Source organism: Corapipo altera, unplaced genomic scaffold, assembly GCF_003945725.1.
Source record: "Corapipo altera isolate COAL_440 unplaced genomic scaffold, ASM394572v1 64, whole genome shotgun sequence".
NCBI lineage: Eukaryota > Metazoa > Chordata > Aves > Passeriformes > Pipridae > Corapipo > Corapipo altera.
In genome coordinates this window covers 2,580,703-2,605,030 of record NW_020884893.1, presented here as the reverse complement: position 1 = coordinate 2,605,030, position 24,328 = coordinate 2,580,703, and the positions used below count along the sequence as shown (strand labels likewise).

Below are 24,328 nucleotides of genomic sequence, written 5' to 3'. Positions count from 1 at the left end.
CCACGGGCTGGAGGGGGATCAGAGCTGGAGGGTGCCTGCTTTTATTCCCTGGTTGGAAGCAATGTCCGTGAGATAGCACTAAGGAAGTGCGGGGGGAGGGGGGAGAAAGAACAAAATTGCATCCCCTGGGGGAGGCAGGCAGCAAGCCTGGCTGCAACTGTCCCTGAAGCACCTCAGATGTGTAGGAGGCTGGGAAGTTGCAAGGCAGGTGCTTTGGGGCACTGGGAGTTTCATTATGGAAATCCTGGAGGCAGGTATGAGGGGGTACTCCGGAGGACCCACCCCTCGGTGCCCCCCAGGTATGGAGGCAGAGGGACGGCCCCACCTGTGCCGGCTGAAGAGCTCTTCGGTGACAACAGGATGGACACACCTCTGCTGCCGCACCACCCACATCGGGTCGCCCACCAGGAGGTTCAGCTCCCTGAGGCATCTGGTGCTGGAGCCATCTCTGGGGAGGCTCAGGATCCTGCCATAAGCAGTCCCATCATCCCAGCAGGGGCACAGACCTGCTCCCCATGCTCAGAGAGTGCTGAGGGACAAGGACAGGCTACAGGTGCTCCAGCAGTTCCGTGGGGAAGCCAGCACCCACCTAGGCAGGCTGGGAGGGACAAGGCAAGCCATTGTGCTTTCCCACACAGAGCCTGGGAGATCCACTGCACCCCCAGCCCACACCACTGCACAGCTGCCCCAGCCCTTTGACAGGAACTGACTCAGCCTGACTTTTCCTCTCTAGAGAACCAACTGCTTCACAGATCCCTGCCTGCAAATGGCACTTGCCAGTCACCTGCAGCCAGAGGCCAGGAGCACCAGGTAGAAGGAGAGCTGAGCCCAGCCCCCTGGTCCCCAGAGCACTGCCCCCTCACAACTGCACGTTCAACCCAGGCACCCACAAAACCCTATTATAAATTAACCATTTTATTGAATATCAATAAACTGTATATAATTATATAAAAAGTTTCATCATTACAAAATTGTGGCACAAAAATATAAATACCAGTGTACCTTTGAAATGTAAACATCCTCTTTGTAATGATTCCATGAAAACAATGTCCAAAGAAAGATGCATTCAGGAGGCACCTGTCAATACCCATAAATAGGGCTTTTGGCACACACCTGTCGATGGGCAGCCTTGGGACAGGCCACCATTGTATCAGCTGACAAGTGCCTGCTATTAGTCACAGTTCTCTTGAAAAGCAGTTGTTAAGAGTCATATTAACAGGTGCTTGAGTGCATAGCTGCTCTGTAAACAGGGCTGGGGTTTGAAATGGCTACCCCTGCCTTTCATGGACACTGTTAATCTCGCAGGCATTGCAAATTGTCATTGTGCTGGGGAGAAGCAGCTGCTTCACAACTACTGGGATACTGTATTATTGCATAGTTACACCTTCTACAGGCAGTGTATATACACTCGGGGTGGGGGGGAGGCAACGTTTTGTCCTTCATTAAAAAAATATCGGTTTTTAGAAGTTACCAAGTGGTTACGATGTTAAAAAGAAAAAAAAAAACAAAAATCCAAAACAAACAAAACCAAAAACCACCAATAGAAAAACCCCACCCCCCCAAGCTACATGGTTGCAGTGTTCGGTACCGGCGTGGGGCCAGGGTGCAGGTCCAGCCCTGAAAGGTGCCTCTGGCAAGAGGGGGCACCTGCTGAGGGGCTGTGGCAGCAGCAGGGCAGGCTCAGGGCTGTGCCCCCCGAGTCTCACACACTTGATTTGCCACCCACACTTGCCACTGTGTCCAGTCCTGCACCCCCAGACGCCAGGATGGGAGAAGTGGTCAAAGCACCAAGCCTGTCTGAGTTCAAGAAGCATTTGGACAATTCTCTCAGGCACATGGTGCGTGATTATTGGGGTGTCCTGCGTGGGGCCACGAGCTGGACTCGATGATCCTGATGGGTCCTTTCCAACTCAGGTTATTCTATGATCAGGCTCTTGCATTGCACTGGAGGCACCGAGCGAGGAGTGTGAGGGTCTCAAGGGCCAGAGGAGCTGCGTTCAGCCCGGTGCACACTGCAACGGCGATGGAGGAATCTAACTCCTAGAGAAACTAGTTATAATATAGGTTTTTGTGATGCGAGAGGCCGGGGGAGTGGAGTCCAGTCCTCAGCGAGAGCCGGAGCAGCCTGTCTCCTCGTGCTTGTGGAGCAGCGACATGCGGGAGAAAGTCCGGGAGCAGGTTTTGCACTGGTACTTCTTTACATCTGAATGGGTCTGCAGGTGGGCGCGGAGATTAGAGCGGTCAGCAAAGGCCCGATTGCAGTGTGTACAGGAAAAGGGCTTTTCACCTATGGGACAAAGAGAAACGCTCCCAATTAACCAGTGCATCAACACATGAGGAATATCAAAGAAGGAGCCATTCATTAGCCAAAGTTTGTGCAGAGCACAGTGAAAAGAAGTGCTGGCTGTTATTGTTCGGAGGGAAAGACGGGTATGTACAGCATTGCTCGGGGAAGAACCGCCGGCTTGGGAATTGCCTACTCCCAGAAAAATCTCTCCTATGAACCACGGAAAATTAATGCTGGAAACATCTGCAAGCAGCAAGGCTGCTGCACGTACAAACGAAGACACGATACTCGTCTCCTGCCCGGAGCCAAGCAAGGAGTTTGCAGCGAGGCAGGAAAGCCAAGTGCTGTGTGTTAATTATATCATAGCAGGCAGCGGCTGCGAGGCGCCAGCCCAGGGTGAGTGGAGCTATTTCCTCCGCGCTCCCCCTTCTCCTGCCCAGCTCGCATTGAAAAGCCTGGCCAGGGCGAATTCCTCCCAGAAAGACTCTTTTGGAGGAAACAAATGTGTATGCTCAATTTGGAAAGCACAATCAAGTCTACCCGGCTTCCTTCAGCCATCATCTTTAGCACGTTAAGAGGGTGTGAAATCAGTGCCAAGTCACAATTACGCTGTCCCGCAGCCCCACAAAGGATGCTCGGGAGATGCATTGTCGGGGCAGCGGGGTGGGCTGCAGCTGCGGCACCCGGAGCCGTGCCAACAGGTGCCTCCAGCACCTGCCCACAGGCCTCGCCCAGCCTTGCACATCTCAGCAGCGGGTGTGCTTGGAGCCGGGCTCATCGCTGCCAGCGGTGGGCAGCCGGGAACTGGGGCTCTGCCCTGGCCGGGAGCACTCGGTGTGGGCAGAGGAATGATTTCGGCATGGCAGTGCCCAGGAGGGAGGGCTCCAGCAGTCTCACAACTCGTTTATGAAATCCTGGTGAAGTGTGTGCTGTCGCACTGCGGCCAGTGGACCAGCTCCGGGGAGGCACTGCAGCTGCACAGGTTTACAGGCTGGGCCTTGACCCTGCGCTCGGTTTCAGCCAAGAGGATATTTAAAGGACATTTTAGAGAGATGTGCCAAGGGGGTCTGGGAAGCCCTTATCTTCCCAGATAACAGCCGGCCCGCCGATTCGCTGGGGGCAGCGGAGCAGGGAAGCGGGAGGCGATAAGAGAGGGAGGGAGAGGGAGAAGAGGGGACCTTACCGGTGTGTGTCCGGATGTGGCCCTGCAGCAGCCAGGGCCGGGAGAAGGCCTTCCCGCACATCTTGCAGACGCAGGGCAGCGTGTGGCTCCGGATGTGCATCTTGAGAGCCCCCAGGCTCACATACTCCTTCTCGCAGTATTTGCAGCTGAAAGATTTCCTGGCCTGGGCGTCGCAGTGCAATTGCTTGTGCTTGGAGAGCCCGGCGAAAGTGGAGTACGCTTTGGCACACTGGGCGCAGCGGAAGCGCTCGGCGGCAGCGGGGGCCGAGGCCGGGCTGGGGGGCCCCGAGCTCTTGCCTTCATCTTCCTCGCTGGAGAGCGCCGTCAGGTCCAGGGCGGGGGTCGCGCCTCCCGCCGCCTCGCTGCCCGGGCCGCCCGGGAACAGGCTGGAGAGCAGCCCCGCATCCCACACCACCGGCGGGTAGTAGGCGCCGGGGCCGAGCACCTCGGGCGGGGGGATGACGGGCAGAGGGCACGTCTCGTACAGCAGCGGGGCGGCCAGCACTGCGGGAGGCGGCGGCGGTCAGTGGGGCCCGCTGCTCCGGTAGGAACGGCAGCGAGGGGCCCCGACCCACCGCCGCGGGCTCCACGCCCAGGGGCGCGGGGTGCCCAGCCCACCCGTGGGAGGCTCAGTGGGACCCGATCCCAGCCCATCCATGAGAGACCCGCGCCGCACCCCGGAGTCAGAGGGGCAAAGGGACCCCAGCCCGCCCCATGGAAGCCCAGAGCCCCTAGCCCGCCCCGAGGCAAAGAGGATCGACCTCACATCACGAGGGCCCGCGCCCCTGCCCGCCCAGCCACGAGGGATGGGGCGAAGGGGACCCCATGCCCCTGCTCATTCCCGGCACGGGAAGCTCCCAACGCACCCATGCCCAACCCGCGAGGGAGTCCCCGGTGCCTCCGCCCAGCCCAGGGTACCAGGAAGCTGCTCAGCATCCCGGGACAGCAGGAAACACTCAGCATCCCGGGACACGGAGGATCCCGCGCCCAACCCCATGCGACGTGCACAAAATTGAAAAAAACCCACAACACCCCCCAAAGTCCCACAGCTCTGCAACCCTGCGAAAAGTCGGTCAGTCCCAGCCCGTTCCCGTGTGGAGCCTTAGGAAGATTCCACACAGGAGCCCCCACCCCACGCCACCCCGCGGAGCGCCCCACGTGCACGGCCCGTCCACGCACCGGCCTGGCTCTCCAGCTCGCTGTAGTTGGGCTTCTTGCTGGCCGAGAAGTGCTTCTTCACCAGGAAGGAGCGCGGCATCTTGCAGCCCCGGAGCCGGCGCCGCGGGGCCGCCGCGCTGCCGCGCCCGCTGATATGTGCGCGGGGCCGGGGGGGCGGCGCGGGGCGGGGAGGGCGGTGCGGGGCCGCCCCCGGGGGCCGCAGCCAATGGCCCGGGCGGGACGGGGCGGGCACCGGGCAGGTGTTGGTCCTGCCGCCGCCGGGGGCCGAGCCGAGCCTTGGGGAAGGACCCGGGGGCTGCTCCCGGGGGGCGGCCGTGCCGCCCGCCCGGTGCCGGAGTACGAGCGCTGGTGCTGATCCAGATGCGACGGGCCGTTCCCGGCTTCTCTCCGAAGTGTTTCCCAGTGCCGCGCTCCCCGCGGGTCCGGCCGGTGCTCCGGAGGGAAGCGGGCAAAGAGCCGTGCGGGTGATCCACGGCCCATGCCCGGTCCAGACAGACCGGACGCGGGGGGGCTGAGGAAGGCGCTGTGCCCAGGGGCGATTCCCGGGCCCCCCACGTTTTCCTGTCCTTCCTATGCCCCACGGCTGGGGACTGCGGTGCAGGTTGGGACGAGCCTCCGCCCTGCCCCGCTGGGACACGGTCCGGCAGAGAGCAGGCTTCGCCACAGGTTAATAAAGGTTAATAATCATCCGGGAAGAGGCAATGACTTGCAGAGGAGCAGGATGGATCCCGCACGGCCCTCGGTGACTCCCTCCCTCTGGCAGGGGTCAGGAGCACCTGTCCAGACATGCAGGGAAGGTTTTGAGCAGCAACCGCCCAGCAAGCTGCCCTCTGTTCTCTTCCCTCCTGCCTTCACCTGACTCCTTCCCACGGGCAGTGTGGGTCAAACAGCCCTGTTGAGGCACGTGCTCTGTTTGGCTTCCCCCTTCCCAGGGAACGTGTGCCCACGGGAAGGTGTCCAGGCCTTGCTAGCGGGTGCTGGGGCAGTGGTGAGCAGAGCTATACCAGTCCCCCAAGCCTGGCAGTTAGAAAGCTCAGCCCAGGCTTCCAACTTATCCCATCCCTCTGGCTCACGTGGGGGTTTCCCTGCTGGAAGGGCTCAGGGCACGGATCCAGCCACCTGCTGCAGGAGCAGCACTCAGGTCCGGGCCAAGACAGCTGCTGGCGGCAAGGCTGCAGGAGGAGGAGGAACAGGTCCTGCTGGGAATGCCTCCTCTGGCCCTGCCACTCGGAAAAGCACCGTGTGCTGGGCCACTTGTGACTCAACCCCTGCTGACCACGCATTACTCTTCAGCCTCAACCACATGAAATGCAGAAGTGGGAGCAAAGCTTTCCACTGGCACGGCTGCAGCACTGAGCTCACTGTCAGCTTTTCCTCAGGGCAGGAACAGCTTGGAAAGCCTGTCCTGCCAGCCATGCGCATCCTGACCAGACCAGACGCATTTGCAAACTCTTACCCTGCAGCCACGTGCTCTGGAGCTGGATCATCCTTCCTTGGCTGTGGAATTGCTCATGGCTTTCAGCAGGTGTTTATCTGCAAAACTCATCCCTGGATCAGTCTGAAGTTCAGGGGAAAATGTGCCCCTGAAGGCCTTGGGGGATGCAAATCGCAGAGGCGAGGTCCCCCCCTTTTCTCTCGGGGGTCCAGAGGTGCAGCAGCCCCTGGGGCAGGGGGCAGCAGCCCGGGTGCTGTGCAGGTGCCTCCCCCAGCCCCTCAGCAGTGCCCCCCCCCCCGTCCTCCACCTGCCACGGATGTGGTTACACTGGGGACACTCATACAAGGAACACAGTGAGGTGGTTTTCTTTCAAGAAGCAAAGCCTGCTCCTCTCTTCTTTCTGAAATGGCAATAATCTGTTCCAATCACTGCATGTGGAAAAAACTTGCCTGTGCTAGGGGAAAAACTGAGACCAAGTGACCTGACCTGCCTGTGAGCCAGGATGCTACAGGACAGAGAGCAGGACACAGAGGGGAGGGGAAGCTCTGCAACGGTTCATGGGCTGGAAGTGGCAGTGGTTTCTCAGCTGTCCCACCCTGCACTGAAGTACTGGGTTCTGGCAGCAGCTGAGCCTTAGGGCAGTTAGACTGGCCACCACCCTGTGGCACAGCTCCAATCCCAGACCCACATGGACTGGCCCAAGGACCTCACATGTACACTCCAACCACCTCCAGAGCAACAGATCTGCTACAAATTCTTATTACTTTCTTTGGCCCCATGGCTCTGTGAAGCATCTCGACTACCTGGCTGCAGAGCAGAGCACCTGGCACCAAGGGAGGCTGTGGTGGGGTGAAGGGAAGCTCTGACCATGAGCTGTGGGGATGGGGTGTGAAACCTCACTGCAAGGCTGGAGAAGCTCCCTGGAACCCACCGCAGCCCCTGAGCCCCGTGGAGGAGGCCGGGGCTGAGCACAGGGCCGGGAGGAGGGAGCCTCGCTCTCTCCGAGATGCAAGACCTCCCTCTGCTGTCAGCGCTCGCCGAGCGGCCACCGCTGCAGCGGGGCGGGGGAGCTCATCCCCTGCACTCGGGTTGGGGAACGGACCGTCACTCTCTGCATGGGGGACTAAAGCAGCTCCCAGAAGCTCCCCTGAATTCTTTGTTTAAACCAAAACGTCTGAGTACCGGGTAAAGACAGAACAAATGTGAGAAGAACTAGAAGAGAGACCCAAGTCTGTAGCAATGACACTAATTTTTCACTAGGTGCTAAGTATTTTCTGGAGTTTTGAGGGAGGAGTAGGGAAGGAAAAGCAAGGTTTCATAGTGGTTTCAACAGTCTGAAGAATAATGGAATTTGCCCATAAAACAGTGAGTTGCTTTTGATGAAGCACAGACCAATGCAACTGTGACATGAAGCTCTGCATTAGGAAAACAAATAAAACCCCAGCCCCAAAAGAGATAAATGCCCCATTATAATTTTTAGTATATTTAAAAAGAGAAAAAAAAGCTTTAGGACTATGAGCACATCCCTCATTTGCTTTTCCATGACTTAACACAGCCTTGGTTGATTAATCCTTCCTGCATTGGTCTCACCAGTATCTGTCCAGGATAGCTGGCCAAGGGCCTCAAAGGAAATTTGCTATTCTCTTGTCAATCAGGTGAAATGAGGACCTGGAATATACCACCAATGCTTTATTATGGATAGGATCCTTGACAAGATCTCATCCCCACAGCATAAGGAGACCATGGGGATTTACCACTGTAATTCCGGATGAAGCAATGCCTGTGCGTCGACAATTTGTCAGACCTATTAGGGCCAGTCGTTAGCTGGAGAAAGATGCACTTAATAAAATAGCTCAACTGCTAGCCTGTCTCCTCCCATCCTGTCTCTCTGTGCTAATTGTCCTATTAAGGCTGACTCCTTGTGCCAGACTTGGGGAATTTCACAGGTCCGAGCTGGCCCGATTGCATTATCACCCGCAATGGGCGCTCAGGGTTTGCGGCTGCACGATCAGGTGCTGACGAGGCGAGAGCAGCTCTGGCAGAAGCACTTCGCTCTTCAGCAGGGACACCCCAAGGGTTTCGAAGTCCAGACCGGCTTGTTCTATACCAACGATTTTTTAACGACCCAAATGAGCTGAACGGCTTTACACCAACCCACCGGTATCATCAGTAAGACGTACCCCTGTGTGTGTCGATGGAGTCAGCCACGGGGAGACCCAAGGCTCCTCAGCAGCTGGGCTCGGTGGAACTCCGTGTGTATCTCAGGGCAGCCCGGTGGGTGCTCAGCAGCCGGGAAGCAGTGCTGTCCACGCTGCTGTTGCTCACTGCTTACTCCTGGAACCGAACCTCAAGCACAACTAGCATGCATATTCCAGCAGTACTCTGCTATGGCAGCTGTAGTGGTCTCCACAGAAAAGCCCTGCTGGACTCTCAAGAGGTTGTTTCCATGGATTACAGGAGGATCCCACCCAAGGCTGCACCTGCAGTGCTCTGGCCAGCTCTAGCACAATTTTATCCACACTCAATCTGAACTGTTTTTCAAAACCTCCATGGTCTGCTCTTTGAAAGACCAAATAAAGTTCCAACTAATCAGAACAAAATATTTAATGGAAGCCAAAAGTTAAAGTTCCTGCATTTCTCAACATCTACTGTGCTCTCTGCAGAGTTATGCAGCTGGCAAGAAGAGTTTTTTGGGAGGTCTTCCACGAGGAAGAAATTAAAAGGGGTGAGACAAAGATAGGATTTTATAAATTAAATGGCCTTTATTTGTAACTTTGTCTTCAAAAGTCAAAAACATGACAAAGTAATTGCTCGGAAGCTCTAACTGCTCCTTAAACATTTTACCAGAATTGCATGGAAGTGCACTTAGAACAGTAGCAGGAATCTGGGTTCCTGGCAATGGGCATCACCAAACCGCACTCTAGCCAGAACCAGAGATCCCCATCCAACCCCCAATAAATTGTCATCTCTTTGCAGGTCAAGCATTAAAATAACCACCTTCAAACACAGTTCCTTTCCCACAGAACCACGAGATCCCACAATTCCCACCCTCCAGGACTGAGCTTCCAGTCCCCATGCAGGTACTTAGTGATAAGTCTGTAACAGCCCACACCAAGGGGAAAACACACTAAACCCAAGTTCAGCTGATGCATGTTAGAGGTCTGGCTGGACACAAAGTTTGATCAGAGGTTTTCAGTGGGGTGGTTTCATTATTTTCAGGGTAAGGCTACACTGCAGTCTGAAGAGCATGATGAGTAAGGTTACTGCTCAAATAAATGAATTAGTGCTCAGTTCTGGGGTGGTGCAGGTCCACTGCTCCAATTGCAATGCTTACATTAGACATCTCAACACTAAAGTGATTTACAAGTTCTGGTCGGGTGTCTCAGACTGTTACATCTCAACAGCTTGTCTGTGAAGTTACTGAAAACATCAAATTAAAACTAAGGAATCTCTGTGCTAAAAGTGTAGGCTTGAAAACAGAGTATCCATTGACCACAGACTGGAATTGTCATCCTGCTTTCAGGGTTATATTTTAATTTTTCTTGAAAGCTACACCTGACTCTACACACATACTGCTAGATGGAAAACCATCCAAGTACAGCTTCAGCTGCTGTGGGAACATTTAGATGAAGAACAGGAATTCAAAATACCTGATTAAATTTGTGATGCAAAAAGAAAGTGCTATGAACTACTGCTAAGTTTTGCCACCAGCTTGCCTTGAGAGATGGAAAAACCAGGAATATATATGAAAATTTTAGTTTAAATAGAAAGCAGAGGTATTGAAAAAAACCTTCTGAATTCCCCTGTCAGGATAAGGCTTAAAATCACTAGAAAACCAGTTTCAAAGCCACCAATTTAATCATAAAGCCAGCAATTATGATTAATATTTGCTAATATAGTTAAAAATTATGTGTTTTAACTAAGACCAACAATTAAGTTAATTTTACAGGCTAGAAATTATAGTAAGAGTAGGGAGGAAAGTAATCATCATGCATAGAACTGAAGTATTTTGGACTAGTTGGTTACACAGTGCAAAGATTTGCTAAGAAAGTTTACAGTTTGAAGACTCATACTGAGGATATGTTTTCCATATAGTTGAGAGGCTGCCTGTAAGGACTGAAACACTGGGAAACATTATGGAATCACAGGTATCAGAGGTCACTTAAAATGAGAGCTGGTCTGACAGTTACAGTTAGCACCTGGAAGTCTCACTAAAGGGAAACAGCTACAAATACACCTCACATACTATCACTTGGGATATGTAAATGAGACTGGGAAGAGATATTTATTAACTAGTTCAGGCCACTCCATTTGGAATGTTTCTGTTTTTAGACAGTCAAAGGAACATAACTGCCAAAGAAACCAAGAAATGGGCTCAGGGAAAGGAAAAAGATTTGGTTCCCACATGGTGATCTACAAATAAGCTTTGTGTGAAGCAAGTAGAAAAATGAGGCTGATAGGGCTGAATGGCAAGAGACCATGATACCAAAAGACTTGAGTGGTACAGAAATATCAAACCAGGATTTGAAACTGAGATAGGATTAAAGTCTTCCATATTTCTGGACGCCTGAGTTAATCTTGGGATGTGCAGGGAGAAGTGCAAGGATGCTGGGCATTTCCCCCTTGTGGAAGCTTGGTTTTACAGTTAATCTTCTAGCTGGATCATTTATCCCTCAAAGAACGCATCAAAACCTGTTCCATCATATCATCTTCATCAGCATCATAATCCTGTGAACAAAGGGGACAGAAATTCTTTATTGCAACAGCCACGCTGGTTAATCCAACAAATAACAGCAGCAAAAGCTGTCCTTCTTTTTGACTCTCCAATTCCTCCCAGGACACCATGTGCAGGGTGGGGTTTCACAGCAGTGGCCATGTCACACAGCCCAGGTTTTTGAGCCATCAGGCTGCATTCCAAGGGGGAGGATACACATACCACAAAGGTGTCATAGGAAAAGCGATGTCGCCTCTGCAGATGCTCCATGAAGTTAGCACTCCTGTAATTTGGATCTCCCCATGGCATTGAGGCACAAATCGGGCAAACCTTCAAGAAAAACCCCAAAAAGCCAATTAGGCCCCAATGGTTAAATCCTTTTACACTGGCAGTAGGGAGGGCAGGGCAGGGACAGTGTGGAGGGTTGAAGTTCAAGGTTTGTGCTGCCACTATTCTATGTGCAAAGTGCTGCCCAATACCTTGCTGGGATATTTGATACAAAAGCCTCAGACAATTTTAACTGATGTCTTAGATCCCTGAAATGGAACAGCTTACTCTTCTCCCACATTCAGAAAATCAGAACTCACTACTCTCCAGGAGAATAAAGGAACTTTTTTTCCTGACTAATCTGGAATTTCAAAAAACTTCCCAGAAAACCGAAAGTTTCAAATTCAGTTCCGTGTTTTGCAATTCCTCTTACATAAGAGGAAGCATCACAGAAAGACTACTAGAATGGTATACTATGGTATACTATTTTTTGCAAGCATTTTCCCCAAAGGCTTGTAGTGTCTTCTTGCTGAAAACAGCACAGAGGAAAGTTAAATGTACGACTTTTTTTTAAATTATATTTTATTAATTTGCTGTGTCCAATTAACTTTGAGTGTCTGCCATTTTTCAAATATGAAAGGAGGATGTGGCCCAGCTGCAGTCAGAGTAGAGACCAGTCACCTCCAGAGAATGCACTGAAAGCCAACAGCAGAATTATGTGAGAGTTAAAGGCATGACCAGCAGAGCCACACTGGACTTAACAGGAATAATTACATGCACTTAGTTCAATTCACTGTTTCAAAGGGCTTTAAGACTAGACTTCGTTGCAATTCTTGCACCAAGACTCTTTATTACCACTTGTTTTGCATCCATGCTGTGCAAAGCTTTGCAGTGTTCAACCAGCCCTTCCTGATCAAAGTTTTTCTCGCTGCAATACGGACAAGGAAAGGTGAAGCGATTTGGGAAGTTCCTGGTTGGGGGGGGAGGAGAAAAAAAGGTTATTTACACATACAAATTCTTCAAAGCAATAATCTTACTTATTCAATTTGGACAAGCTAATTTTAACAATCAGTTTGTAAACTCCTAACAATAGCTTAAGGAACTCAACATTGGCCATATTTAGACTGATCTACAGTTCTTCTACAAATGTTCCAAGTGCCAAATGTTCTCTTTAAATGCACAGGGCACCACACACATGAGTGCACTGCAACCAATTCCTACTTCCCCCTCATCATAAGTGAGTACAACTAAGAGACAAAAAGATAGAAGCTTCTTTTAAAAACCCAGCCACATTGTACAGAATACCCTGATCTTAAAGATGTCCTGTGCATGGACTAAGCAGAAGCAGCACAGCTTGCCTGGGGCACAGTCAGCTGCATGATCAAGGCTCAGTTTTTAACTATATAAAAATTAACACCCAAACCGAGCGAGGAGGTAAAGTCTGCTCGTACTTTAAAAAATTCCTTTTTGTGACAAAAAAGCCAAGTGCTTCAGAGCAGAGCTGTTACCTGTTGTTGTGGAGGGGCTCTTTAGTCACAGCTTTCACACCTTCCATGATGTAATTCTGGTACTTGGAGCATGAGGCCGCGTGGCTGCGCATCTTGGAGAGGTACATCTGTGCAGGCAACAATGGCACAGCAAGTTAGCTCAAACTACCTGCACTTCCTGATACACTCCTGAGCAGAAGCAGCAAACATGTAACCCAGAGCAGCTTTCTGTACAACTGTTAAAGCAGAAAATCCAAATACTTCAGCTGGTGAGGTGGAAAACTTTTGAGATTACAGATCAGTTAACCTGTAACTTTGCTGCCTGTGCTATGTTACACACACCCCTGCTCAGGACAGCTCACTTCTCTTAACCTACACTACATACTATTTTATATCCCATACTATAGTAGATAAACAAAAGCTTCCTATAAAGCCAGTTCACCTGCTCACTGAGGAGAACAGTGTATGGAAAATAACTCGGCTTTTAGGACAGCTCTTGGTATAGACTGATTGCTAATTGTTCAATCCCATTAATGAAAATTCAGATTTACAACAAGGGAAACTGTAACTGAAGACACTGCAGTTTTTTCTCAGCTGGAATGGAGACAGAATGAAGAAATGACCCAGAAATAAACAGTGAAACTAACTGAACCCTTACCCTCACCTTAGTTTGTCTAATTATCCTTTTCCTGTTGCTCTGTATGTGCTACGACATTTTCTTATACATTCACTTAATGTATAAGGGGCTAAAAGCAGCTCCAAGGGAAAGGGAAGCCCAGGAAGGATGTCACACAGGTGTTCAACATGCAGGACACAACAACCAGTAAGTCCATGGAATACACCAGCCATGCAAGACAACTCTGACTCATGACTATTGCAAAAAAAGCAAATAAATTTCTGTTAGGGAGCCAGAGCTCACTCCCTAACCCCCACAGGCACTGTTTCATTACACTGTTTCATTCACAAGGACACTGCCACAGCAGCAAGATTTTACTGTAATTTTAAAATCAGTCTCTTTCATCTGAAATTCACTTCCTGAACAACAAAAAAAAAACTGTGGAAAGAATCCCAACGTTTGGGTGCTGCCTTTATGAAATACCTTTAGAACATATCAGAATGAACATTTTGACCTGATTCTGCCAAAAGCTGAGGAGCAAGCACTTTATTTCCCCCTAAGCAGCGTGGCTGAGCAGGCACACCTCAGGCACTTAATTTCCAACCACCTTCATACCTTTTTGTTGCAGCCATTGCAAGTGGTCTCTGTGGTTTCAATCTGCTTTTCCAGGTCCAGAGCTCTGCTCCCAGGGGACAGGGTGCTGCGGCACACACCACACACTGGCTTTTTGGGCTTGAGACACTCCTGCAGGCACGGTGTGCAGAACCTGTGGTGGAGAAACACGGGTGGGCGGTGAGACAGCCCCCTCCCCCGGGCACCAGCACCACACCCACTGCCCTCCCTGCCCCCTGCCCGCAGGGATAACCGAGTCCTGAGACACGAGATCGGGGAAAGCAGCGGCCCGTTGGCACTGGGGCACCAAGGGAGGAGCAGGAGGATCCCAGGCCGTCCTGCCCAGCGTTATCTGCTGTTGGACAGGGCTCTGCGCCCTCGGTTTCCGCTGAGAATCATAAAGTGGTTTGGTTGGAAACGACCTTAAAGCTCATCTCGTTCCACCCCCTGCCGTGGGCAGGGACACCTTGCACCAGCCCAGGTTGCTCCAAGCCCCGTCCAGCCTGGCCTTGGACACTTCCAGGGATCCAGGGGCAGCCACAGCTTCTCTGGGCAACCTGTGCCAGTGTCTCACCACCCTCACAGGGAAGGATTTCTTCCCAAAATCCCATCTAACCCTGCCCTCTAGCAGTGGGAAGCCATTCCCCCTTGTCCCAGCACTCCGTGCCCGCATCCCTCAGCAAGATGAGGAACCGAAAGTGGAAGAATAGCGGCTTTATTTCTGCCTCTGCTTTTCTTTAATTCTCCCTTTCACGGACGCTCCAGGTCACCCCTCAGCCGCTGCCGAGCAGCCCGCGGAGCCCCTGCCCTCAGCCCCCGCCCTCACACCGCCGCCCCCCTGAGCCGCCCCTGCCCCCAGCCCCCCCCGAGCTGCGGCTCCTCCCGAGGCCCCGCAGCCCCCGCGGGCCCAGCCCCGACACCTTCCCCCGCCGCCCCGTCCGCCGGCGGGCGCTCACACGTGTCCGCAGGGGACGCGCATGGGGCTCTCGAACACCTCGAGGCACACGGGGCAGGTGAGGCGGGACAGCGGGTCCTGCCGCCGCTCCGGGACCCGCGACGAGCCGCCCGCCGCCATCTTCCGCCGCGCCGCCAGGGGGCGCACTGCGCACGCGCGGCCCCGCCCCGCCCCGGGGCGGGGCCGGGCGCCGTGGGCGTGGCCATGCAAATGAACGCGTCATGGCTGGTGGGAGAGGTCACGCACAGTGGGCGTGGTCTCTCCGATACGCGTGGCCCGGCGCGGGGGCGTGGCCCCGTATCCCCATTCCCGTTCCTGGCGGCGGCCGCGGGGCCGCGCTCCGGCCCTCAGCGCAGCGCGAGCCCCGCTCCCGGCACCGCGCGAGCCCCACGGCCGGTCCCGTCACTGCCCCGCAGACATTCCACGGCCGCTCCATCCCCCGCAGCCCCCGGGGGCGCGGCCTTGAGGGCTCCGCCCCGCCCCGCCCCGCCCCGCCCCGTGACGTCCCGCGGCGGAAGCGCCGTCGCCGCCGTTCAGTTCCGGGTCGCCGCCGCCGCGGCCCTACCCGAGCCGAGAGGGCGGGCGCTCCCTGTTCCCTGCGGGGCAGCGCGCCGGGGGCCGCGCACGGGGCACCGGGCGCCGCCGAGGCAGCGGAGCGGTGAGTTTTGGGGCAGGCCGCGGAGCAGGGGCCGTGCGGGCCGTGCGGGCGCAGCGCGGGCTGTGCGGGGCGGGCGGGGGCGGCGGCGGCGGCTCCCAGAGCCGGGGCTCGGCGGGTGCTGGGGAGGCCCCGGCGGTGCCCGGGGGCTCCTCATCCCGGCACCAACCGGCCCCGAGCGGGCCCCCGCCCGCCCCTCCGCCGGCGGACAGCGCTCGGCGGGGCTCGGGGGCCGTTGGGAGCCGTTGTGTCCGGGAGCCTTGTCAGGTGTTCGGCGGCAGTCCGGCGTTCCTGGTGCTCTCGGCCACAGTAGGAGCAGTGTGTGTGTACCTCGGGAGGAGGGTGCACCTCAGTGCCCGTCCCCTCCTGCTCCCCTGCTGCTGTCAGGGTTTTTGTGCAGCCCAGTGAATCCAGCGTGGTCAGACAGTTGGTTCCCTCGGGTGAGGTTTTGGCCCTGGAGATGGGTAGGAACGTTCTCTTGTCCCACCGGCAGACACTGGACTTTACTGTTCTTGCATCTGCAGGAAATCTTGAGGTTTTCAGGCAATAATTTGCAGCAGAAAACAGCCTCGTTCCTCGCTGTGCTCTGTCACCAGTGCGCTGTTAAGCCTATATTTATCCGTGCCTGCTGCACCGCGCGGCTCCCGAGCCTGTAACCATGGCTGTGCTGCCAGGGGGCTGGGGCGGAGCCCGGGGGGTTTGGTCTGTCCTCGTTTGCAGTTCGACCCTGTGAGCCCTGACCTGTGTGCAGTCCCCGGGGCAGAGGCAGGGCTGGCAGGGGCTGCCATCTGCAAGGCCTTGGTGAAGGACTTTTTATCTGGGAACTCTCCTGACCCTGACGTCTCTCACGTGTAACCGGGTGCTTTGTTTGGTGGGTAGTGGCAGTGGGGGTGGTGGAACTCTTATTCTGACTCCGGTTCCTTGTCAGCACGGGATCATTCAGTGTCCTGGGGGTGTTTCGCTGACGTGCCAGACAAAGATCTCTCTCTGCAAGTCTCCAGTGCAGCTCTTCTTGCCAAGGAAGAGGCTCTGCTGTCTTTGTCCACAGATCCATCCTGCACAACTTGGGGGAGGAACGTGGAGACAGGGGGAACTGCTCCTGGCCCTTATGCTGAGATGTTAACTTAGCACACCACATTTCCTGTGATTCACAGCCTGTCTTTTGACACCAGCACCGTGTGCCTGGGAGCAGAAACTGAACTGCTACTTAACTTTCTCCCCCGCGGGGCTGGCACTGAGCATAACCTTTCATCAGGGAGTGTTAACTGCTAGGCTGGAGGTTTTGTTTGTTTGTTTTCCAGGCCTCTTGGTTGTTGGTATTTTGTGTTTTGGCTCCTTTTGTTCAGTTAATTTTGCTCTTAGCAGTGATTTTCACTGTAACAGAAGTGAGGGGAATTGATCGCTGTTCTAGCAGCTGTTAATACTGGGTGAAAAGTCTTCTCTGAAGTGCAGTTTCAGACTGACTACAGTTGAAACACTGCACTGATTTCTCCCACCTCCCATCAGTTCAAGGGCTGCGTTGTCTTTTTAGGTGAAGAACAAAGCCTGTGGTCTGCTTTTTGATCACAAGTTCCTCGGGCATTCGAGATGGAGTCGCTCGGCCTGTTAATTACCTCGGTTTTGGTAAAACAGCGTTTGGGAGCTTCTTTTGTCACCAGCTGCTTCAGTGCAGTGTGTGAGCTCAGTGAGGTGAAAATGTAGATCAGTGTGCCCATAAAAGCAACTATTCCTGCCAACAAAAGCACATACTGGTAACACAGAAATGGGTTTTGCTCGATTTCAATAAAGCAGTTGAAGGTGGCAGGTGTAGCTTTTTTGCCTAAAAGATGTCAGTTGTGTTTGCAGCTGCTAGCATTCAGCTGAAAACTTGGGCTGTGGTTTACAGGGGAGAGTACCCTCTGGAGATGGCTGCAGAGCTGCCCCAGCACGGGGCTGGACTGGGAGTGCCAGCACAGGGAATGTCAGTGGCCATCAAAAGCCTAGAAAATGCTAGAAATCGAAAGGCAAAGCATATAAACCCTCTCGGTTTAGGGGCAGTCCTGTGCCACAAGAGGGGAAAAAGTAGATGCTTTACCAAGATGAGTAAAGTGAAACTTCTTCGTGGAATTTTTTTAAACTTTGTATCACTATGCATGGAAAGGAAAAAAGGGACAAAAAACCCCCAGGGACTGTTTAAAATAATGTTTGTATAAGTTTTGTGAACTGAAGGGGAAAAATAAAATGGTGAGAAGAGACTAAAAATTTATCCTTCTCCTTGCAGTTTTTTGCTGTGAGTTACTTCTCCCTGGGTTCCCAGAGCCAGGGAAGCCTCAGTGTGGGCTGGAGCCTGCCCAGCTCTGCTGTACCGAGCTCTTGGTGTTGCCTGGTGGTGCTGACTTGGGCAAGGACCTGGGAGAGGAGCAGTGAATGACAGTGAGAAGCAGGACAGCAGCATTTCTGTGGCTGCTCATGCTGTTCTGGAGTCCTAGAGAGGCTGTTGTAGGAGCTGCTGCTCTGTGAGAGCAGGATTACTCTCCTGCTCTCCTGTGGGGCAGGGAGATGCTGTGGGCATCTGGGGTGTGGGCATCTGGGGGTGACTTGTCTTTGTTTTCACTTTCTGTTCCAGGAGAGTTGCCACTGCTGAAGATTCTTGATGCCAGACACTCAACCTACTGCCCAATAGCCATGACAGAGACGAGGTAGCTGCCCCAGCGCGAGGGAAACACTGATTTCAATGGATACAAAATACAAAGACGATTTATTTCGGAAGTATGTACAGTTCCACGAGTGCAAACTGAATGCCTCTGACAACAAGCAGCGTCCTATTAACGATGAGTACTTGCGAGTGGCAGCAGCGGCCTTGCTTTGCCTTCCCAAAATCGATCCCTTTTATAGATTCCGGTTGATTAAATTTTATGAGATGGCTGAAAACTCACTGAGATCTGTGAAATCCTCGAGTTTACATTGTCTCCACAATGCATTCAACATGCTCGAGACAGTTGGAATTAATCTCTTTCTGTACCCCTGGAAAAAGGAGTTCAAAAATATCAAGGTAAGATATTTTTTGTGTAGCCGTAGTGAGAACATGATTTGTTTTCCTTTCTGTTAACACATTTCATGCAGTTCCTTTAAGCCTCCTTTTTTTTTTTTTTCTGTTTATTGGCATGATATATATGTTTGTCTATATACAGTTGGCAAACAGAAGCCATAGGAAAGTTTTTATGTAAAATAAGTGAACTTGTGCTGGTGAGAGTATCCCAAGAGCAGACGTACCTGAAGTTATAATGTATATAAAATAGAAAAAGAGCTTGTTTAAGGTTGTTGTTCAGTCTGCCTTGCTACACTGTTTTATTTCTACTTGGGGATGCTTTCATGAAGGTGAGCCCCTGAGTTGGATTTAATTTCACTCAGTTAGACTTCTGTCTTGCCACAGCTGTTACTGGACACAAGTACTAAGCCTAGTGCATGTTTTCAAGTGGATGCTTTGCTGAGCTTCACACAAATTGTATGATAATGGTGAAGGAACTTCTCCAAAAGAATTGCCTTTAGAATATCTTTTATCTGCTTGTCAGTTCTCAGTTCATGAAGTTTTGATTTTAATGTACTTTCAAATGTATCTTCCTATGCCAGGATCTCAGAGAGAGAAGAGGGAACTCACACACTGCTGGGCTTGGGTGCTGGAAATCACATAGGGAGCTCTCTGCTGTTGAGTTTTCTGTTTTATCTTTTACCTGTTCTTAGATGCTTATTCGAAGCTGCTGCAATGTTTCAGTAATGAATGCTGCACCAGAATTACAAGAACAGTTTTGAGGCCTGAAAGCTGGATAGACAGACTGCTGGGATTGGTGTCTGCAGTCCTTGGCAGTTGTGTGCACTAGCAATGGGTATTTTGGTTTGTTTTTCTTAAAAAGATAGTTTCACTGTTTAGCAGAGAATTTGGACATTATTAGAACATTTGAGAGTTCTCTGTTTCCCCAAGGGGAAACTGCCTTTCTTCAGGATCTCTCTGTAAATCTTCATTATGATTAAGTTCTGGTGCTGCTCCTGTCTACAGTCCAGAACAGGCTGACCTGGGTTAAGCATGTCCCTCAGGTGTGCCAGATGTTGAGGGTATTTCAACTTGCAGAAACTCGTGTCTTTGCTTTTGGGGCTCTTTTAGTGGAATTTTTTTGAATTAATATTAAATTAAATAGAACTGATGTTTGAAACTGTTTAGTAACAGTACAGAAAAAAGTGTGCACCTCAAGTCTATTTAAAGCTGAACTGAAGAGAAGTTTGGCCCTCTTGCTGTAATTCTGGGTTCCTCTTGCCTCCAGCTTGTCCCTGGCTGGGGCAGTTCCTGAAATTCCAGCGTTTTTGCCTTTCATGGTAGACTTCCTGTAACGCAGACATGTCCGGTATGCATAAAAGTTAATGTCAGTGCATAGCAGAGTGATTTAAATCACCAGGGAGGACATTATGCTAATCAGGATTTTAATTTGAATGAAAGCTCTCCTACTTTGAATTTGCCTCATGTGGAATTTCCATCTGCTGAACAGGAGGGCTGCAGAAATCGAGCTCATCTTGCCAAGGGAGTTGCATGTGTTCACAGTCGTTATTATTCTATTTAATTATAATGCTCTCTGTCACTGAATTATCTGAACATCTAGTCCACCACTGAATTTGTAACCTAGTTTTCCTTTTATTCCCCTCCCCTCCCCCTTAGACCTACACTGGACCCTTTGTTTATTATGTAAAGTCTGCTCTGACCGAAGATGATGTAAGGCAGATTCTGAACTACATGGGCTATGTCCCAGAACTGGGAACAACCTATAAGCTCAAAGAGCAGGTCGATGCCATCCAAGTGAAAATGATTTCATTCGAACTCTTTTTGGCCAAAGTGGAATGTGAGCAGCTTCTTGAAATTCACTTGCAAGTGAAGGACAAAGGTTACTCAGAGATCGATGTCATAAACGAGCGGAAGAACAGCAGCGAGGATGTGCGAGGCTGCTCCGAGGCCATGAAGCGGCGTGTGGAGTGCAAGGAGAACTTGAACACTTCCATGGCACGGATGGTGCTCCAGAAATCGGCCAGCGAACGGGCCTCTAAAGATTACTTCAAGCCAAAGGTGAGCAAGCCTTCCAAGTCGGTGGATACGTATGATAATTACTGGGAAAGTAAGAAACCACCTTTGATGAGCTCCCTGAGCCTCAGGAAAGAGCCGATTTTGGTCGATGCGGACGATGACATTAAAGATGAAATTATCCGCCCGTCGCCCTCTCTGCTGACCATGTCCAGCTCCCCACACGGGTGTTCAGACGAGTACTTGCCAACTTCATCTCATCACAATGGCATGCTAAGAACAAACGTCCCTTACAGCTCCTATTTTTCTGCTCAAGAGGACTTAGATTTATATACTGATCACGATTCTAGAGGTATGTTAAATTTTAAAAGACAAGAATCTATTAAGCCTGATGTGTGGCTGTTAAGAAGCGATGCCAACCCCATTTACCACAAACGTACCCACCTAGCCAAAGAGACAGCTTCCCCCAAGTGCCAGAACTGTGGTGTACCCTGCGGCACTTCTGTTTGCCAAAAGTGTGACAATCTGTTCGGCTCGAGGCAGGAATACCCAGCGGTGAAACAGAGCACCTACTCAATCAAAGCACTCCCAAACGACAGCTTGTCACCTGCCTCTGCTCTGAGGGAGAAGTCACAGTACACATCACAGACTCAGAGCCAAGACAGAGCTGCTCAGTTCAGCTCCAAATCCAAACCTTCGGGCACTTCTCGCTGTGGCTTCTGTAACCGCTCCGGAGCCGCGAACACTTGCACATTCTGCTCAAAAGTCTCCTGTGACTCTTGCCTCAATGCTTACTATTATGACCCCTGCTGTAGGAAGAGCGAGCTCCACAGGTTCCTGCCTAACAACCAGTTAAACTATAAATCATCCCAGCTGTCCCACGTGGTCTATAGATAGACCCGATTAGTCTGTCTGGGAAGGAAAGGGGAAGGGGAAAGGGCTATCCTAACTAATGTTCTGACTCCACACTGACCTCTTACCAAAACCACACGTCCAAATATTTGGAATCATGGTTCGGTGATCAGGTGCCAGTTCTTGGTTTTTGTGGCTTCATAGATGCTGCAGATCCATTAGATTTCATGCTGCTATAATTTAGGTAACTCCTAAATGATCATTGCTTTTCAATTTAAATGGGGGAGAGAGCACATTTTTCCTTAAAACTTGGCAGCTGTTGTATTTTTAAAAAGTGACATCACACTTTTCTATTACATCGCAGTCATCTCCTGGCCCAAACAAAGCCAGGCAGGGCTTGAAGATAAAGCCAGAGAATTAAGATTCTCGTTTTCTATGAGCGACAAAACTGCCGGTTTTTGATAAAGTATGACTTCAAAATGTGCAGGAAAATATGTGAATGGCTTGTTTTGCCAACAAGGACTATTTTTTTGACACGTGTCTGCATTTCTTGATCTCCAAAATGCAAACACCACAGCGTCTCTTCCTTTTGTCTTTGTTTCCTCCTTCTCCCCTTCTCTCCCAGTTGTTTATCTCAAGCTTATGTAATCTGAATCCGGGTAATACGTGCTTTATTTTCCGGTGTTGCCAATATCATCCTTCTGGATTTTACTGTATGGTATTTTAAAGAGGTGAACGTGTATCCGTGTCACTCAGATGATGCCTGGAGTGTTGTCCTCTCAGATGAGTATCCATTCTCTTTACTTTCTGTTGCACATGTATTAAGTACTGTTCTTTGTACTGTAAATAGGTGATTTGGAAACAGTTTATTTTTAATAAATGTTTAATACGTTGAGTTCTTAAAAGTGGTAGAATCATTATAATTATGAAGTCTCCCTGGGTTATTTGTTCAGGTGTGACCTTTTGTTTTTCCTTGTACTTTATTTCATAGCTTATTATAGCCACTCTGGCAGACTGATGTTCTTGGCTCTGATCAGTTCTTGGTTTTAATCTGCCTTTTCTTTTTTTTTCCCCTCTGATAAGACTAGCACTAGTCTGAGTGGAGTCTTGTCTAAGAATTGCAGGATTTTGCTTCTCAGTGCACGCTTTTTCTTTGTGGTTATGGAAATTGTAAGTATTAATGTTATGCTTGCTTCCAAATTCATTGCCAAGTCCGTAGTGTAGTCCAGCAAGTAAAGCACTGGCCTGGTTAAAAATCAGAGCTCATTTGTGACTCCTGTTCGAGTGAACCCATCAGTTATGGATGTGAATCAGATAATAACCCTTGTCTATTGCTATAGTACTTGGGAGCCCTGGCTGAGAATCAGGACTCCCTGGTGCTGGGCTCTGTACAGTTTGACCCCCAAACAACACCTGGTTATGAATAGACTTTAGTTTTTTATTAAAAGGAAACTCATGAGAATCCTAACTCCCTTATTCCAACTAGCTAGTTAGCACAAAGTATCAGGCAACCTAATCTGATGTGCAGAACTAAATGTGTTCAAAATATCTGTAAAGAACTCTAGCTGAGATGTAAACTATGTAGTCCACTTTGCACTGAAATTATTCACTTAGGGGTTTTTAACCACTGTTAGAGTCTAGGCTTCTCAATTCAGTGTCCATCAATCCCTGTGTGACACAAACATGCATGAATGATTGTTTGTCTTACATTTTTTTTTTGGGTGGGGGGAGGGCTTCAGGTAGGTAGAGGGGGAAATTATATAGGCTAACATTGTAAAATAGCTAAAATAATTTTAGCCGTAAATGGGTGTCAGAAGCGTGATGGAAATAAGATGGAACCTGGGTCTTACAGAGTGCTGAGAACAATAAGTTACTGTCCAGTTTGCACTAAGAAACAAAGTGAATGGTGTGTGTTTAACAATCAGGGACTGCAACTGAACATAATGTCAAGGTCAAGTACTGCCTTGCTGACCCTAAAGGTTGGGGCGAATGTTGTTTAGGCGAATGATTTTAAGGTTTTCAAAATCTTGTATGTTTTTTATAAATATATATATATATATATAAATATGACACAAATGTAGATACGTTATGTATATAGTGAAGAATTTAAAAAACAATTTTACTATTACAATGCAGTCTGAAGGTGGTTTTCCTTTCGGTGGTTATTTTGGTTTTGTTCACCTTCTGCAGTGTCATGCCTGTTTGGCTGCTCTACAGTGTATCTTCTAGTTCACAAGTTCAGTTTCCATATGGCTACTCACACTACAGTGAATAACTAAAACTGTGATGCCACGTAATTTTTACGGTGACCAGAGCAGGGACTATACTTGCTCTGAAAAAGAAAAGTCCTCTGTATATATGTCATGGAATCCTGTAGTACAAACCTGTGTTGAATTGAAGTGATACCATGCTCTATTTTTGTGTATCTTACTGTATGAGGTTGCTGTGATTGATACAGTAAAATATATGCTAATTTAAAATGCAGGTGTTTTGCATCTGATTTGTTTAAATTAATTTATGTTTTGAAGGAATTTAAAAAAAAAATAAAGAGGCCTTTAAGAAAAGGCTTAACTCTTTTCTTAAAGTCGAGTGCATGTAGCTGTCTGTTCACCACTGTGTTTGCATGCAACCATGATGAGTTGGTGCACAAAGGGGGTCTTGGGCAAACGGGCAACAGTGTCTGTATCGTGGGCCTCAGCCTCCCCAGACTGGGTGTGCTACTTGCAGAACACAGAGCTTTTTAAAACCCGTTTATTTTCCAGCCTTAGCAGCATGACTCAGAGCGTTCCATGGAGCATGTGAGCCGGGATGTCAGCAGTCTGCAGCAGACTGAGGTGGGGTGGGAGCAGGATCTGTGTGCCATGTGGAGCTAACCTCCATGGATTCCCAGCCTTGGCTCTCCATGACACTTATCTAACTAGCTTCCTGATGGAAGCTGCATCTCCCAGAAGATGTGTGATACCACTGAGGTACATTTTGGCACTTGAATTAGGCCACCTGGCTCCTTTTGCATCCTGCTAGCTCCAGAGCAGGATAATTTCTCAA

At 50.7% G+C, this 24,328-nt stretch overlaps 3 protein-coding genes across 3 annotated transcripts; 1 reads left to right on the top strand and 2 right to left on the bottom strand.

Moving 5' to 3' along the window:
• Positions 1–899: 899 nt before the first annotated feature.
• SNAI1 (snail family transcriptional repressor 1) lies at positions 900–4,728 on the bottom strand. The gene is made up of 3 exons (XM_027646091.1): positions 4,650–4,728; positions 3,471–3,974; positions 900–2,287 (listed from the first exon to the last, which is right to left on the bottom strand). Exons 1-3 carry the CDS (start codon positions 4,726–4,728, stop codon positions 2,106–2,108), a joined length of 765 nt encoding a protein of 254 aa, XP_027501892.1. The 3' UTR covers positions 900–2,105.
• A 4,093-nt stretch (positions 4,729–8,821) lies between these two features.
• On the bottom strand, positions 8,822–14,898 carry RNF114 (ring finger protein 114). The gene is made up of 6 exons (XM_027646297.1): positions 14,737–14,898; positions 13,784–13,934; positions 12,574–12,680; positions 11,921–12,035; positions 11,021–11,128; positions 8,822–10,812 (listed from the first exon to the last, which is right to left on the bottom strand). Exons 1-6 carry the CDS (start codon positions 14,853–14,855, stop codon positions 10,747–10,749), a joined length of 666 nt encoding a protein of 221 aa, XP_027502098.1. The 5' UTR covers positions 14,856–14,898; the 3' UTR covers positions 8,822–10,746.
• Positions 14,899–15,280: 382 nt separating this feature from the next.
• Positions 15,281–23,867, top strand: SPATA2 (spermatogenesis associated 2). The gene is made up of 3 exons (XM_027646216.1): positions 15,281–15,393; positions 17,996–18,421; positions 20,075–23,867. Exons 2-3 carry the CDS (start codon positions 18,104–18,106, stop codon positions 21,326–21,328), a joined length of 1,572 nt encoding a protein of 523 aa, XP_027502017.1. The 5' UTR covers positions 15,281–15,393; positions 17,996–18,103; the 3' UTR covers positions 21,329–23,867.
• Positions 23,868–24,328: the final 461 nt, after the last annotated feature.